Source organism: Ptiloglossa arizonensis, chromosome 8 (genome assembly GCF_051014685.1).
Source record: "Ptiloglossa arizonensis isolate GNS036 chromosome 8, iyPtiAriz1_principal, whole genome shotgun sequence".
Taxonomy (NCBI): Eukaryota; Metazoa; Arthropoda; class Insecta; order Hymenoptera; family Colletidae; genus Ptiloglossa; species Ptiloglossa arizonensis.
Genome location: NC_135055.1, coordinates 12,563,853 through 12,582,580, shown reverse-complemented (window position 1 = coordinate 12,582,580; position 18,728 = coordinate 12,563,853). Strand labels below are relative to the sequence as shown.

The window sequence follows — 18,728 nt, the reverse complement described above, 5'->3', positions numbered from 1 at the left end:
TCGCGGGCTTTAACCGAGATGGTATCGTGAAACGTTGTGAGGAGCCCATAAACCGTAGGTGACCACTGGGTAAGTGGTATATATTATGTACGCGGTGCTTCGCGAAGCGCCGCCGCAGGCACGCAATCATCCGCCGCCTGACAACCCGGAGATCTCTAACCCCTCACACCAAGCCTGTACCAGCACCCTCCTCATTCAACAGAAATTCATCCCTCTCGGTGTCATTTGCTCTGCCCGTCTACCTTGCCGACGAAATGCCCCGCGCGGCTCCGAGGCCCGTATATTTTGCGAAATATGGCGTTAAACGATATCAGAAGATTACCAAACGGCTTACCGCGTCGGATTTGTAACTTGTAAAGGGAAAGAGAGGATTGGTACCGGGCTCCCGAATATTCCTTCGAGTCGATGATTTTCGCTCTTGGGGGAAGTTTCAGCTTCTTTTCTCCACTTTTGTGAATTCGCGGGAGACACGTATCCACCCCGAGACCTCATTTTTAAACTTATCGTAAAATTTCTAGACCGTTTTGCTTCGTTCTTCGTTTCCTTGATCTCTGTATTTAGTTTAGGTCTCTCCTTTTGTGAATTCGCAGGAGACAAGTATTCACCCCGAGACTTCATTTTTAATTATTGTAAAGTATCATTTTTAAACTTATCGTAAAATTTTTAAACCGTTTTGCTTCGTTCTCCGTTTCTTTCGTCTCTGTATTTAGTTTTGGTTAAGTGACACAGTTAGAGAGTCCTCTGGTGCAATTAAGATACGAACAGAGTCGAAATTGTAGTCAGGCTAGGAAATGTTGAGTAAGGACAAGTCCTAGAAGATAAGTCCTAGAAGGAATTGCAGTTCGTATTGGATCGGACGTTTTAATCGATTCACTCACACGTTTCAATCCACATATATTCACACGTTTTAGTTATAGCGATTATCTATGTTTCTTTCGCTCATGGTACCACATTCCACTTAACTCGAGATTGATGTTTCCTGCTCCTTGCGATACACGAAGACCTGTACTATTTTTTTCTTGATTTTTTTTCTCTACTAAATTGCCCTTCAACAATATTTCTGACAATTGGTTGAAAAACCATCCGCAACAATCCACTCTACATTTACAGTAATCTTATTATATACAAATTGTATCAAATAAACCGACTGGAATCTAGACACCGATTCTGTAGTTCATACTTCCTTTGTTTATACGTTCACCGTTGTCATATATACAAAGATCTATAGGTTGTACGACACTACGACCATTGTGTAATGTTCACACAAATTGTTATTTCGCTTCGCTGGCGAAGTCAGTTCAATCTCGAATCGTTGCACTTCGCATCTTAGATCTTTCCAGCAGTAGTTTCTACATCTGAAGCTTGTTGAAAGTGGCTTTGGTCGTGCTACGAGACTTTGTCGTCTAAATCGTTAACAATGCCTCCCTTTTGCTCGAGTACAAAGGCACGAGAGGCCAAGTCTTGACTTGTCAAAACGAAATAATGAACCCCTTGCTCCTGCCTGGCCGTACGGTCAACATCATTTCCAATGTACACATTCAAATCGGGCGAGGCCCTTGGATCTGCAAACTTCGTCTCGTTTCATGCCCAATCGATCGCGGCTCGCAACTTCGAAGTTTAAATCTCTTTGTTTCCGTTCATAATTCGAAGCCACCCTTTCTGGAAGTACGAAAGTACTCTGAACCGGAATTAAACCGACGCGCCTCGTGTTTGCCCCTTTCGCCAGTAGAAAATCGGGATTATTTCCAATACTTCGGTTTCTACCTTCTCAGCAGTCGTGGAATCGCTTCACGCGTCGATAGCGAAGAAAATAATTAAAATCGCATTAACCCGCGTCGCATTCGAGTGCACTCTAATTGGGGACGACCTTCTAAATAAGATTGGAATTTGAGTCACGGTGGTTGTCTCGTTGTCAGTGTCTCTTGAAACGCGTTTATGCAATTCTACCAAAAGATACAACAAATTTGAACGTAAAGTTCAACCGGTCGATTCATCGATAACGTTTTATGATAACGTTTCACGACCAATTCTCCGCGGTTGTGTCGATCGTGATACTCGGAGTACAAGTGTCTAATTATACCATCTATTTCTATTTCAAGTTCATTCGAAATCACGGTTCTTCGAATATATAAATGTACTCGATTTTAGTAATTTATCGTCATTGTAGATAAATAATACAGAATGTATGAAAAAATTATGGATAATAATTGATAGAGTCATAATTTAAATTTGAAAACATTCGATCGATTAGAATCCCGTCTTAAAAATGAAACTGTGAAGAATTCACCGGTAAAAACAGACATATGTCGAGAATAGGAGTACGACATATATATTATGTGTTTCAAAAAAGTTTTTAAAAAATATTACCATTGTAAGCCCAACTAATTGTAAAAACACTTTTCGAACGTTATGTAATTCCTTGTTAACTCCGATTAAATGTATCGACGAGGGCTTGAATTCTAGAGTCGAAAACATTATGCGTTCTCAATAAAATTCACGAATCGACTGAAACAATACAAGCATCGATCAACGTAATTTTCATCACCTCGAACACTAAAAGAAAGACCGCAAGTGGTCTGGGTTGGATCTTGGACAAGTTACCGGTGTAATGTCTCATGATTCCATTATTCACTGTCAATTAACACGATCTTCGCGAAAATAAGCCTGTATAGCTGTTCTCCGTATCTGGACAACAAATTCCATAGCTATCGACCCTCTTTGGCTCTAAGAATACAACCTCCTGTGCAAGAGTAACCTGGAACAAACGAGCTTACAGTGTTAATTTCCTGTGATTCCACACTGTGTTGGGAACGATGTTCACTGTCAATTGGCACAATCTTCGCGGAAATAAGTCTGTATAGCTGTTCTCCGCATCTGGACAACAAATTCCATAGCTATCGACCCTCTTTGGCTCTAAGAACACAACCTCCTATGCAAGAGTAACCTGGAACAAACGAGCCTACAGTGTTAATTTCTTGTGATTCCACACTGTGTTGGGAACGATGTTCACTGTCAATTGGCACAATCTTCGCGGAAATAAGTCTGTATAGCTGTTCTCCGTATCTGGACAACAAATTCCATAGCTATCGACCCTCTTTGGCTCTAAGAACACAACCTCCTATGCAAGAGTAACCTGGAACAAACGAGCCTACAGTGTTAATTTCTTGTGATTCCACACTGTGTCGGGAACGATGTTCACTGTCAATTGGCACAATCTTCGCGAAAATAAGTCTGTATAGCTGTTCTCCGTATCTGGACAACAAATTCCATAGCTATCAACCCTCTTTCGCTCTAAGAAAACTACCTTCCGTGCGAGAGTGACCTGGAAGAAACGAGCCTACGGCGTTACGGTTGCGGCCAAGCGGCCGTCCGCGTTGGAAACGTGGTCTCGTGGACCACGAGCACAACGAGGAAAGATAGACACGGCGAAAACCATAGAACAGGGGTGAGAATGATGGAAGGGGGTTGCGTGGGAGTGGACGGCTGGTAACGCAACGAAGCGAGGCGTGCCGTACACGCGGCCGGCAGCATCAATCCATCCACATAAACGGTAAACTGTAAAGCGGGTCCTGGAAGAGAGACAGAAACAGGGGAACACGCGAAGCCAGACTGACACACCGTAGAAAAGAGGAAGATGGAACCAGTCCCTGGATGCTACTGCTCTCCCTCTTGCGGCGGGGTACGATCTGTGTGGACGGAACGAGTCGTTGCGCTAAGCTGGGCTTTGATCGTCACCTGTCATACTAACGCTCAGAGGAGCTGCACCACGGGTACGGTTCACGTAACTGCGAGAATTACATCCACGAGCTTCTGCACCGAGGGTGCACACATTGCCGTTTTCATTCGCGGACGGATCGCTTTTTAGAACTCTCTCGCGAGGAATCCAGCGATTAATGCGTTTTAGACGAACGCAGCAACTCACCAGAGCTATTCGAACGAAGGTTTCCGGCGCTGTAACCGGGTACGGTAGAGCCCGTTTTCAACAGACGAGTTTTACACCGGATTCGAGCGGTTGCCTCCTCATCGTTGTTTAGGTTTGTTCAGCTCGAATCGAACTCGCATTGGTGGCCAATTTTATGAATTTTTACGGATAGAATTATTGCGAATATTTCTGTTGTGTTTTTAATGGTTTTGAAATTTATGTCGGCGCCGAAAAATAAGAAATTGAAACAACACGGGTTGTGTGAATTACGAGAAACACGTGTATATGTGTACTGTGGTCATAACTTGTTCGTATCGTTTTACCGATTATGTAGAATAATACGCAAAGAACCTAAAGGGTTGTAGATACAAAAATTTGCGGTGACGATTGGTATTGGAAATAAATCCAAATCGCGGATTATTTTCAATTATACATAGTTGAATATTTTCCAGAAATGATTCAAATCAGAGATATGCATACGTGATGAGTTATAAACTTTTATATAGTTTTTGAAGGATTTAAACAACCCTCAGATACGCGATAATTAAATTAAAATTAAAATGTTCGTTAAATTATCGATGCTTCGTTTCATAGTGTACCATTGGTCCTTAAATGATATTTGAGTATATAGTATGTATACGACAACACGATCGGAAAATGCAGTTTTCGTTACAGTTAAGAATCTCAAGGTCGGTTCTACTAAATGCATAAGCTTGTCAGACAATCCATTAATCGTTGGTCATCTCATTTAAACATACATATGTGACATGTCGCATACGCTAACCCTCCCGTTAATCTGCATAACATATGTACATACTTACTCGCATCATGAATCGTACTACAATTTCGAGAAGAGACAACGGATCAAGTTCTATTAACATGGAACGTATCTACATGTTACATGTAAAACACAGTAATTCTGATTTTTTATTCAGTTCTTTCTTTTGTACAGTTTCCATGTTGGAAATTACAGCATATATATTGGGCAGTCATATATTCGTCGAAATAGTTCGATTTTACAACCCCAAGAATAAATTTTTATGAAACTTGAATTTTACTTTTCATACGAACATATATTGTATAATTTTTATCGAAGAGCAATATCGAGTACCATACACTGTGAGTCTAAAGGGGTGTCACATTTATAAGTATACTTTATATTAAAAAACTATGAAACAAATTTAAATAAACATGAATTCGTAAATAATTCATTTTTAAGATAACAATCACTTTGAGTTATAGTACAAAACATACACGAAGCAGTTAATTGACGTCAATTTCTTATACCTCTAAACAAGCACACTATAGAGACCATTTTCACAATGAATTACTATTTCAATTAAAAGTTTATTAGAACCTTTTCGTCATTGAGGTGTAAAGTATGCCTCTAAAATTCATGACGACCCTTTAGACTAACCTACGTACACTACAATCTCTTAACTCTCCATTATAAACTAAATACCTAATCACTTCTGTCGCTACTCAATTTATAACACTTCTTACAAACTAATTTAATTATTAAAAAATTCTCCTCCGTATTTTATAATACACCGTAAATTCCAGCATTCGGTGACAATTGTAACGTAACAAAGAAAATGTTAAATCTCATATTTCTAAAAAAACAGTCTCAACTTCGAAACAATGTCTATCGTTAATGTTTCTAATGCACACAAAAGCGCCCGCAGCATGCCCTCCCCCGTCAAACTCAACAATGCAGTGATATGCACTTTCCTTCCTTCCTCGAACCAACCTCGACGCTTCTCCAAAGAATATAACACTCCATAAAGAATCACGAACGAAACATACCATAAAAAAAGAAATCGATGACCGTCTCGCGGTTTGCAGCGGTACGACCATGTTTGCGTAGACTGGTGTCGAAGTCTCCCGAGACAAAACGAGCGCGATCTCGCCGAAACAACCGGGATACGTGTACGTAAAATGATTTCCGTAGTTAAAATTACGGTTGCTCGCGTTGCTCGGCAATCTCGTCTCAGTATTCGAACCCGCTAAACACCTGCAAACTTTCCGCTATGTTGACGAGTCGTGTGCCCTCGCGCCGCAACAGGCGCGGCATTTTCCAGAAGGCAGGAAACAGGTTCATGGGGTCGGTTCCCTTCCCAGTTTTCGTTCAACACACGCACGGCCCTGCCCGTATACACTTAAGCTCTATATGAATCTCTCCGGAGTGGTAACACGTGTACGGGCGCGTCCTACACGCGAGTCCGACACACGAATCGCGAATTCGACCCCTCGAGCCCCCCGCCCCTTCAATCGGGCTGAACTCGACGCCACGGAAACGTTGATGGCGACGGTGATGGTGGTGAAGGTGACGGTGGTGGTGGTGGTGGTGGTGGTGGTGATGGTGGTGGTGGTAGTGATGGTGGCGGCGATGGTGGTGGTAGTCGATGTATCAACCCCACTCACTCGAGGATTAGCCTTCGAGATCGCTGACTGCTGAAATGTTCACAGATCGGTTTACCGTTTAGCAGGATACAGAGTGTGAGCCCCGTGATCCATGACCCGTGTGAGCGCCCCGACCCCACGCATGATCACGCGAGCGTACACACACACACACACACACGCGCTCCAACACACGGTAAAAATTTCGTTCCTCCCGCGTTACGTGCATCGCGTGCGCTTCGTGTCCCCCTCTGGCTATTTCTGTCACTTGTACACTTGCTTTCTTATCCGCTTGTTTTTTTTTTCTTTTTTTCTTTTTCTTTTTTTTTTTTGCATTGCGCGCTGCGCCGTTTCGCACTGTTTCTCGCTATTTTACTTTTGTTAGTTGCTCGAGGACGCTCGTGCTCTCCTCTTTGGCCGGCTTAAATCGATCGGATTCCTCAAGGACCGGATTTCCCTTTAATCGAAGAATTTTTTATTTTCACATTCTCGTTACCCGTTTCGGGCTTAGTTTTATCAATTCAGTTTCGGAGTTAGCGTTGCTTCCGCGTTCAGAGGTTGTTCGGTTCTTTTATAGCGTTCGGAGGTTACCTTCGCACGAATCGATTCGATTATTGTGTTCGAACGACTCGACGTGTTTGGACAATTCGAGGGAATCGATCGTGCATCGAGAACAGAACGAGTATAGTTTAGTATAGTTTAGCGAATTGTACGATTTATGTGGGATTTGGCTGGAGTTCAGTACAGAATCGTAACGAAATAGTTGTCATTTCTTTTTAATATCGTTCAACCTTCCAGAAGCAACAATCGAAACAGTAACAAAGAAACACGGTAGTCGCAAGCTTCGTTTACGAAAAAACATTTATTTAATAAAACGAATGTACACGTCGAAAATGTTCTTTTTAAACAGGAGTCTAGAGATTCTACGATTTCCAAGAACTGAATAAATCCATAATTCAATCAATCCCTATCGCAACCCTTGATTCGATGCAATTCTTCCCTCTTCAAACCCGTACCATGATCCTCGTCGTTACTTGAAATCCAATTACAATCGTTTACATTCATCCAATGCTTACCAATCCACAACCAGTAGCTCCTGTAACTCGCTAAATGACAAGTATCTGCAAACCCGCGAAAACGATTAACAGAGTACACCGATAAAATCTAGATCCTAAATCAAGTATCTGTTTGAATTCGTTCCGTTGTATTTTCTTATAACACTTGAGATATCGCTTAAAATATTCTTATAATACTTACGAGACTTAAAATGCTCGTATGAACTTTTCAAATAAAATGGAAAACACATCCTCTGTTGCTCCTTTTCCTTCTGAAACCGGTCGACCGCTGTCTCCCCGTATCGGGGTAGAATACACCGGTGTCCTCTCCTTGCTCTTCTCAGCAACCGGGTGTTCCTACTCTGTTCGTGTCACGGCCCGTAGGCTCGCGTTCTCGCTCACCCTCGCCACGAATGACAAAACGCAAAGCCTTACGGCCCACGCGGCCTAACCTGGCCACGTCCTGCGTATATAGCCTGACGCCACTCAACTGTGGGAACTCACATTGTGGACCACACGTGGCACGCGAGTATTACGGTGGCTCGTGGCTTCTGTGTGCACTGGATGTTACCAGGGATGTACGTGCGAGCGAGCGAGTCCCGACGAAAGAGAAAGGGAGAGAGTGTGTGGATGAAAAGGGAACAGGGCGCGGTCCATTCCAGCGCATGCGATCCTAATCCCTACGTCCATTCGACGTCCGGATCGTGAGTACGCACGTACTCGAAAATCGTCCCCTTAAGCCCCTTACGCCGAACGAAAAATTGTTTCGGCGAATTAAGAGGAACGTATATACCTACGTATTCCCTACCGATGGAATCCATCCGAGACGTGAACATTGGGGATCAAATTGGGGATTTCCTTCCTCGGCGGCGACGACGACGACGAGTGTCGTTCTTTGTCCTAACAATCGACTCTTACGTGTTGCTCCGTTTTTACGAGCCCGGGTAATTTTTGAAAGAATGACAAACTGAACGAAACGAAACCGCGACAAGCGTTCGACTTGCGTAGCACGTGTTTTGTAATAAGGGATAGGATTGCACACTTTTTTCAACAGGACGCGTTCACCTTCAGATTCTCGCTCCCTTTGATGGATCAGTATTGTTTTCGGAAGAATGGAAAACTGAACGATATAAAGGACGTTGTAATCTACGTTTCATTCGTCCACGTTAATTTTTATTATAAGAGGTGGGATTGCTTGCTTTTCTTAAGATTTGTCCATCCTCGGATTCTTGCGTATTGCTCCTTTTGATGGAGCAGTATTGTTTTCAGAAGAATGGAAAACTGTGTGGTACAAGGGACGTTGTAATCTACGTTTAATTCGTCCACGTTAATTTTTATTACAATGGGTGGGATTGGATGCTTTTTTTTGAGATTCGTTCATCCTCAGATTCTTGCGCGTTACTCCCTTTGATGGATCAGTATTGTATCCGGAAGAATGGAAAACTGAACGATATAAAGGACATTGTAATCTACGTTTAATTCGTCCACGTTAATTTTTATAACAATAGGCTTTTTTTAAGATTTGTCCATCCTCAGATTCTTGCACGTTGCTCCCTTTTTATAAATGCGCGTAATTTTTGGAAGAATGGGCAGTTTAACGATGTAAAGAACGTCAAGTTCTGCGTTTAATTTGTCCAGATTGTTTTTCGTTATAAGGGACAGGATAACAAGCTTTTTTTAATAGGTCGTATCGATACATAGATTTTTGCGTGTCATATGTCATTGTACGAAATGGGATTACAGACTTCTCTGAATGGAACGTGTTCACGCACAAATTTCTGCTCATTGTTTTTCGTTACAAGGAATGAAATTTGAGTCCTTTTCGTATGAAACATGTCCGTGCATAGATTTTTGCGTTTTATACAGGACATGGAATTTAAAGCTTTCTTTAATGTAACCTGTCCGTTTTTCGACACTCAGATCCTTGCTTGTTGCTTCTTTTGATGAATACGTCCTTTTTCAGAGAAACGAAATAAAGAGCATTAAGTTCCACGTTTGAGTCGTTTTAACGAAGATAATCTTTTGTTCAGGCTTGAAAACTGTCTATATTCACAAGTAATACTTTTATATACTAAAAATTACAATAACGTGCTTATAGTTCTTACAAAATAATATTGAAATCGAAGTTTCATAAGGAATTGCACATGTATCGTTGAAACATAACAGTGACATTACTGTTTGTTTCCCAACAAATTTTATTTTCTCTTGAACCGTATTGTGAAATCAAATAATTGCAACGAATGTTGAACAATTTATTTTATTATCTTCGTGTTTTGCCAGTATTCAATTCATATATATTGCAGGTATAATATAAATGAAACGTGACGAAACACGAAAATAAATTATTTTCGAGGAAAATAAATATGCAAACGAATCTTTTTTATTGCAAATAAAAAAACAAGGAGTACATTTTTCGCGTATCTATACGAATTATTTGTTGTCATATTTTGCAAGATGGTCGTTTCCACGAGTAATTTCGATTCAACAGTACTGTAAATATTTTAATATTTAATATTGTATAACGTCGTTTTATTGACGTATAAAAGGGGGACAAAATTTCGAATTTAATTTTCCAATGACACTTCCTTTGATGTACTTTGTAAGTTTTCTTTAAAATACGTCCTAAGCTCCTTCATTCTAAACCCTGTGTATTTTATCAACGATGCGTATCAAACGACGACGGTCTTTCCTCGTTGGCAATTTATCGACGAGTTTGTAACATCGTTTACTGTGAAAAAGTAGAATATTATTAAAATAATCAAGGAAGTCGAATGCACATGGCGTGAAATGCATCACCTTGTTGTGTGCTAATTGCAACATATAAGTAATATTCGAGCGTCCTTTGAATTTTCACTTGCTCTCAGCAGTTATCGTTCGTTTAAAGACCAATAAAAATTGTATTGAACATTTCACAGGGGATAGAAAGAAAATACGAGTACGCTTTTAAAAATGAATTTCCACAGTCTAATATCTCAACAGCGTACACGATGCGAGGAAGTTTGCTTACAAAGCAAACAAGCTCTCACCGCTCGCTGTTTTTTTCCTCCAGCAGGAAATACTCCGATGAAAAAACAGTTATTACTCTCGGAAAATAATAATATTTGTACCTGTTCCGATGCACGGCCAATTTAGTCGATAAAACAAACAGACCCGAAGCGGATTTTGCCTCACCTTACTTTTGAGCTGATTGCAAGCGCGTCATCGTATTGCACGCTTACAAAACGTTCCATTCCTCGCTAATGAACATTCTGCAATTTAAATCTGAAAATGAAGAAACAACATGTGCTGTTTAAAGTACACCGAAAGTAGATAGAGTTAACGAGGCTAAATGTTAGTTTAAAATATCAAACGAGAAGAATACGAAATCAATTGTTTAAAGATATTGATTAAATCGATACAGGTTCTCAAATTTGTAATCCCCGGAGTCACGTGTAATTTTAATAGTTTACGCGAAGTCCCATTGAGCTTCTGTTTATGCGAGTTCCATTGATCGATGTTTACTGTATTAGAATTTAAACCTTCTAAATCTACCAAATTAAACCTTAAAAATTTGTAAATATATAAATGTATAATTTTTTGATGGAAAGTAATTGTGTTTCTTTAGATAAGAATATTATATTTAGCAAGATACAACACACGAGCAGAAGTACACAGTGTACAGGTTTGCCTTTACCAGCATCTGCAGAATTATCGTTTTTTATAAAGATAACATTTAAACTCCGAGTAGACCCCGAAATAGTGTTTTCTACGAAGATTACGATGTTCTTAAACAAGTTTCCTGAACAATATCCATTGATACTCAATAATTAAGCGTCCGCAAGTCACCGGTGATCGTTCAGCTCATGAGGCTGCATGGCTTATGTTAAGAACCTATGCATATAACCCTTTACCCAGCCATAAATCCACAGAAAGCAACATTGCGTCGGCCTATCTACTTCCAAAACATCTACAAAGTCTATCGATACTCATATTTCTACCTATTATTGCACAAATATTCGTACAAGACGTTTGTTATTAACATATGCGAAATGTGTACTTATGATAATGAACAAAATAAATTCAGAATATTTAAAGTGGTTCTTTTTAAATTAAATTATACTATAGTGCATCAATTAAGTTACATTACATACAAATATCCGAACCCAAGAAGCATAAATACGATTGTTGAAATCAGTAGTGATAGTGATAGTGATTTCATAAATAGCATCATAAATAGTAGTAGTGGCAATGGTAGCAGTGGTGATAGCGATAACAGTGATGATAAATATTATACTTACACGTATCATCGTTCAAATTAAAAAACAATTATTCTCTTTATTTAGAATCATTTACGTTCGCTACAAGTGTATTTATCATTGATAAATTTATATCGTATGGCGTCAAGCTACTCTTCTTCATCCCCAAAAAGTGCTACACTTTCAAACAACAACAAAATCCGTGTGCAACATTAGCCTAAACTCCTGTGTCCTTGAATTATCCTGCAAAAGGATTATATTAACTCATCGATTGTATTAACTCCTCGATATTAACTCATCGATTGTATTAACTCCTCGATATTAACTCATCGATTATATGAACTTCTTGATATTAACTCGTCGATTATATTAACTCCTCGATATTAACTCGTCAAGTATATTAACTCCTCGATATTAACTCGTTGATTATATTAACTCATCGATTATATTAACTCCTCGATATTAACTCGTCGATTATATTAACTCCTCGATATTAACTCGTCAAGTATATTAACTCCTCGATATTAACTCGTCGATTACATTAACTCCTCGATATTAACTCGTTGATTATATTAACTCCTCGATATTAACTCGTCGATTATATTAACTCCTCGATATTAACTCGTTGATTATATTAACTCCTCGATATTAACTCATTAACTATATTAACTCCTCGATATTAACTCATTGATTATATTAACTCCTCGATATTAACTCCTCCATATTAACTCCTCGATATTAACTCCTCGATATTAACTCCTCGATATTAACTCCTCGATATTAACTCATCGATTATATTAACTCCTCGATATTAACTCATCGATTATATTAACTCCTCGATATTAACTCCTCCATATTAACTCCTCGATATTAACTCCTCGATATTAACTCCCCGATACCGACTCGTCGCAATTCTCCGTAACATCGTTCCTCTGAACGCGGATCAAGCCTTAACCAACGCGTACGAGATTCCCCGTTAAAAGTGACTTTAAACGAAGTTTAAGTCAACCATCGAGCATTAATTACTCTGAAAACACGAAACGAGGTCTCCCCGTTGAACTCTAACCTCCTTCCCGGCATCGTTCCCCGTTGCACGCACGCAATCCCGTCGTCAAAGGTCGGCAAACGGAGATCCTTACGCCGCCAATGCTAGCGCGAGGCTGGGCGAAACGCAGATATTGCGACGCCAGTGCGAACGTGGGAATCTACGGCTGCTATCCGCTCAGCCTCATTAATGATGATGTGTTTGCCACCCAGTTGCAGTTCCATTCTCTTTCTCTCTGTCTCTCTCTCTCCGTCTGACCCTTGCCAGGGTACATCCACACACTCTCTACATATTTCAACGTGTATGCCCGTGTCTACGCGAGATCCTCTCTTCGTCTCGCTCCTCTCTCGCGATGTCTTGCCGACAAGACCCCGTGGAAGCTGACGCCCGGCTAGCCACCGCACACGTTCACCCTCCCGTTTCTCTCCCGGTGGATTTCAACCCCCTGCAACCTCCTGGCCGACCTACCTTGCCGCCATTCCGCCCCACCAGTGGGGAAATACAGCTCGTACATCTCGAACCAGGCCGTTTCAACCCCTCCACCCCCGAACTCAATTCCGCGCAACCTGCGCGGACTTTTTCGCTCCCACCGTTAAGTTCGTGGGTGATATTAATAGGAAAGCGCCGCCCGTGGGGCTATTAAGGGATGATTTGTGATTCCTGATCGTCGTGGGTGAATTGGTTCCATTGCCACCCTCCGAGCTGGAGTGGAACAGCTTGATCCGCGATCGGGCCCGGTGAGAACGTTTTCTTGTGTAAATTAGGCCAATCGCGGAGAATGGCTTCGAAGACGCGATGGAACTTGATTTCGAAGACTTCGCGCCAGAGCGGAATAGAAGAACGGAGGATATCGAGGTCGATTTATCGGGCTGTGGAGTCGACTCGATTAATCTTCGAGGGTGAATTACGTTTGTACATTTCGCGATCAACGAATCTATTAAACCCTTCGAGGACCGAATCACTTTGTACGAATCGAATAATAATTGAAAACGATATCGACACGTTTCTCGGTGCTGTAATAATGTAATGTTTCTACGATACACCGCGGGGACAATTTAATCACGAGAATTTATTCGCTATTTTATCGGTTAGTTTCAGCTTGCAATATTCGCGAATTACGAATCTGTATGTTCGTTGAATCAATTCGAATATATTCGAATACGAAGAGTGTATTTTCGAAGGGAAGTAATTTCGCGAACTTGAATTTTTCGTTTGTGGTAACGTTGACGATTCTTTGGTAAAAAATCATAAATGTAACTTTTCTCTATTTGTACTTTGTTTAAAATTCTTTATAAAGGGTGGAAGATCGTGAACAGAACGGTTGGATATTTTTCTTGGATTTGAATACTATATTTTCCTCTCAAGATCAATTTTTTTAGGATTGCAACGTATATATTTTACTTTTCTTTTTTAATAGAATTCAATATTTCTATCCCTTGAGTATTATACTGTAGCTAAGATTCTATCGAAGCTGAATTTTCTTAATACCGGTCTGAAATAATTGAAAAATTTCTGAGTGAAAAAGATCACGCCACTTTGTGAAATGATAATTTTAGAAAATATTTAATTGGAGGAAATGAACGATAACGATGAAAGATCATTAACGATATTTTTGTAAGCTCGTCGATCGTGTCGAACGATTCATCTTTTTTTTGACACGTAATTTAGCTAATTATGATTTATGTATTCTGGGAAACCTACAATCTTGTATTCAATCCTGCAAGAGCTTCTTTGCTCCCCCTATAAGCGTTGGGGTGGTATCAATAGTGCCATTGAAGATGGTTCCCCGCCATTAAGAGATCATTTCTGATTATATCGTGGAAAGTATCTCAAACATCGAATTTTGCCAAGCGTGTAACAATCAAAAGATCTGATTTCGTACAAAATCGAAAGCTGATTTTTTCAATTTAATGCTTTGAATATCAATTCCAAAACTAAATGGAAATATTAATAATATTTCTTACTCGTTTATTTCCAAATTCTCTTATTTAACACTTTAACTGTTAAGAAGAGTCAAGTATCCAGTTACTACTACAGTATTAATGATGATTCATTTTTTAAATATTAATCAGTCTGGATATTTCACAATGGTAAAAAGTAATCGATAAAATACGAGGTATGGTAAAAAGTACCTACCTCAACATCGAAGGACAGATCGAAACGTTAGGATTCTGTAATAATTGCTGTTAACAAAATGTTGTATTAATCATTATTAACACAAAGAGAATATAAATTCGTCGTGACTGATGTTTAGCAGTACAACATGAACGTGGCCCGAGGAAACCAAAGCCTCATTCGATGCTCTCGTGCAAACAGTCGCCGATTGTACACAACGATCGATTAAGGTCTTGCTCCAGCTATGTACTATCATCTCACAGGTGTGTAACGTTCGTGTTAGAAAACATATTTCATCCGTAGAATATTTTTCATTCGATTTTCATTTATATCCTTTCATCCTACGCAATATTATATCGGTCACATCCTTCGTTTTGTACACTATTAATTAATATCACACTCTTTGTACACTTGTTTAAATATCAGATAACTAAGATCGAGAAAGCACTTCGAGTATACCGCATTCTCACTATTACGTATTATTACGCTTTAGAAAATATTATCGGGTTGTTCGAAAAGTCATTTCGTTTCTTTTCGTGAAAATGAAACACGATTTCTTTAGAGTGTATAAACATTTCATTAAATTGTACATTCTCCATTTTGGAAAACGAAATGACTTTCCGAACAACCTAATATATTATACAAAATATATGTACAACATACAGAATGTCCCATTTACCGTAATTATTTGAAATATTCCCGCTGCTCGTGTCAGATATTATTTATTTCCATCCACTATGAAGAAAAATTGTCACCTAAGTGACCATCATTCGTTCATTATCAATGGAACGACGTGTATTCGTTGCAACGTTCCCTCATAAAAATTCAAAAACAACCTGTTCACCTTCCTCGAGCAAATTCTGAAATATCCATTCTTCGAGATAAGTTTTCGAGAAAATTTCTCTTTTCGTCAAAATGTCACGCGAACAAAATACATCGCACACGTACTAACAAAATTGAGAAAAAAAAAACGATGTTTCTTTCGATTCCTGGTCGATATGTAAACTTTGAAAATTAATGGAAACGTAATGACTCTAGAAGGAGGCTCAGGTGCGACCAGAGGTTCGCGCCTTATCCTAGGTCGGTGGGTTTGGTGGGACAGAAACTACCGGAAGACTCTCAATCCCCTGTACCACTAGCCATGTCGCATTCTCCTTCGACCACGACCATCTATTCGGCACCCCCAACTGTCGCCCTTGCACCGCAACCACCCCTTCTTCAGATACTAACGTCCGCCGAGAAGTATCAGGTAAGTAATTCAGTTCAATTTGCTCGACCCAGTGTTTCCCCTTTGCAAACTTTATAACGGCAACCCAGTAAATCCTGCCCGCTTTCACACAATGGACTGAAACTGAGCGATCACGGACGAGTTCCGTCGCATTCCCTGTTTTCGTTTGTGGCTCACTTCCAGACTAATTGGAAGTTACTAACAGTCGGGAGAATCTTTGACGAAATTGATTACTTCGTTGTTTGTTTATTTATTTATTGATTTACTTAGCTTCTTTTTTCTTCCTCGATATAATGAAGTCGTTTTCGATACGTATTATCGATGTTATTGCCTACAGTTCACCAAAAGAGGCCAGAGTTTGGCAAAATGTAATCAAGCCAATAATTAATGATTATGATTACCGAGTAATTAATAATCATGACTAACGAACAAGAGGAATAATCGATTGCGAATGCAATCATCGAAGATGATTAACTTATTAATCGTTAACCGTGAAATGATTATACTTTTAATTCAGACCGATTGAACAAGTTAATGAAATGTTAAGGAGAATGGGAGGTAACTTTTAAAAAATGTACATTTAACGGTGATCGAACGAGTTAAACGAATTATTAATTGTGAAGGTTGGCGATCGGTTGTGAAATTCGATTTTAGTGTTTACTATTTTTGTGTTGATTATTTGTGCTTTGGAAAAAAATGCAAGTGTTAAAATTTTGTAGTCTTCTTCGAGTTGTTCATGGTTTGTTTAGAGAACGTAGATAACGTCTTTAAAGGATGTCTTTATTACCGAAGGAATTATTATATTGTAAAATCAATACAATATTTATGACTTTGCTACTTCGAAGCATAAATACCTACGAAATCGTTCAACTTTCGTCTTGAATATTTGTTTCGTATCTGTAACAGAAAACACAATAATTGCATATCTTAAGTACCAAAGGTTGCTCCACAAAATGACTATCCTGAATAAAACTATTATAAACGAAAGACAAAAATGTTTCGTAAAATTTAGAGACATACTTCTAAAGTGGTCTTATTTCACTTGTAAGATTTTTTTCAATTTTATACAAGGATTATTTAGTTTTCTACGGAAATACGCTTGCTCGTATAATTAATTTCGAAAACATTGATCAATATTTAATCACCCCCTATGAAAGAATCTCGTTAATTTGAAATTGCAAACGCTCGATAATTTTATCTTAAAATATAGTTTACCGTTTCATGTACTTTTAAGTAACATACAGAAAATATGTAGTAGAAAATATATCGTAATAGAAAACTCTTTTGTTCGAAAGGACTGTGTTCAAAAATTCGAAAAAGGACTACTGACCATATTGAATTATTCGTCGCAAGTGTACGAAGCGACAAAGTTTCAAATCGCAGATTTCCGTCAAAATTTCATACCAATACACGTTAATCAACGAATATTATTTTCGGTTGAAAATCGAAGTGCGCACGAAACGCGTTTAACACATTGATTCCCACATGCTTCTGCAATTGTTCTGTACGTCTCTCGGAAGTAAAAATTATTTTCAATTTCCCATTTACAAGGAACTCGCATGGAATGCACGACTACAACCGGAATCCGAATGTTCACTGGAGCAAACAGAAACCAGTCACAATTCGACGGGAACTTTACAAAATCTTACTCCCATTCGGGAACTATTACAGGTAACACAAACTGTATCAAACAGCAATTTGAAGATTTATCGCATAATCGAATATTTGTGTAGGATAGGATATGGTTCAGAGAGTATTCGAATTACTGTTAAAGTAATATAGAAACAACGCCGAACAAAGTTCATACAAACGGTCAGACACATGTACAAACAGCTTCCTACATCCACACTTCTTCGTTTATAGGATCGATACGTTTACTCGCCGTCTCTCTCGCTCGCTCTCTCTCTCTCTCTGTTACGGAAAACGAGCACGCGTTGCTAATTTGTAAAACAATAATCTTTAATGTGGACTCGAGATCGGAAAGTTTCACTTGAGAGAAACTATTCCTTTTCACGTTTCAGGAGACAACAGCTCGATTATTATTCATGGCCGTGAAATGGGTTCGTTCTTTGCCACCTTTTTTGGCGCTTTCGAAGAACGATCAATTGTTGCTACTGGAAAGATCTTGGACGCAACTTTTTCTACTTCATCTCGCCCAGTGGTTCATATCCTGGAACATTACCGGGCTACTGGAAGACGAACAAATACAAGCGAGATTAGCGGAAGACGAAGCCACGACCAATCAAGATTTAATTACCATTCAGGTGATTGATTTAAATGTTTCTTACGGTTCGAATATAATGTAAAACACCGAGGAGAATTTTTTTGGATATGGAATTTTAACGGAAAGGTATTGATTGTGCGCCATTTTCAACAATCTTTCCCATTTTTATTCAATAACGATCGATTCGCTCGACACAATTTTGTTCGTTCAATGTTTCTTATTTCTACGTTTCATTGTCCTTCGTGCGTGTTCAGTTGTTCGGGATTTGTAAAAATTAATTAATGGAACGTGGAGGTTGGATCAAGGTATTGTTTATTTATGTTTCAGTCTATAATATGCCGTTTTAGACAACTGGCTCCCGATGTTGGTGAATGTGGATGCATGAAAGCGGTCGCATTGTTCACTCCAGGTGATACATATTATACAATTCTGATGAATATTATTTATGATTTTTCTTTTTCTTTTTTCAACTTTCGATATAATCGATCAGATTGTAATAATCGA

General features: G+C 39.2%; 1 protein-coding gene across 3 annotated transcripts in view; it reads left to right on the top strand.

Annotated features, from left to right (window-relative positions):
- Positions 1-18,728, top strand: part of LOC143150016 (nuclear receptor subfamily 2 group E member 1) — a 33,876-nt gene that overhangs the window by 12,326 nt on the left and 2,822 nt on the right. The window contains exons 4-8 of one of the 3 annotated variants that reach the window (XM_076318000.1): positions 14,915-15,035; positions 15,811-16,021; positions 17,552-17,671; positions 18,022-18,264; positions 18,552-18,633. In XM_076318000.1, the coding sequence (XP_076174115.1) occupies positions 14,915-15,035; positions 15,811-16,021; positions 17,552-17,671; positions 18,022-18,264; positions 18,552-18,633 (777 nt within the window). Of the gene's footprint in view, positions 1-14,911; positions 15,036-15,810; positions 16,022-17,551; positions 17,672-18,021; positions 18,265-18,551; positions 18,634-18,728 lie in introns of all 3 variants that reach the window. The other 2 variants (XM_076317999.1, XM_076318001.1) reach the window with 2 other exon arrangements.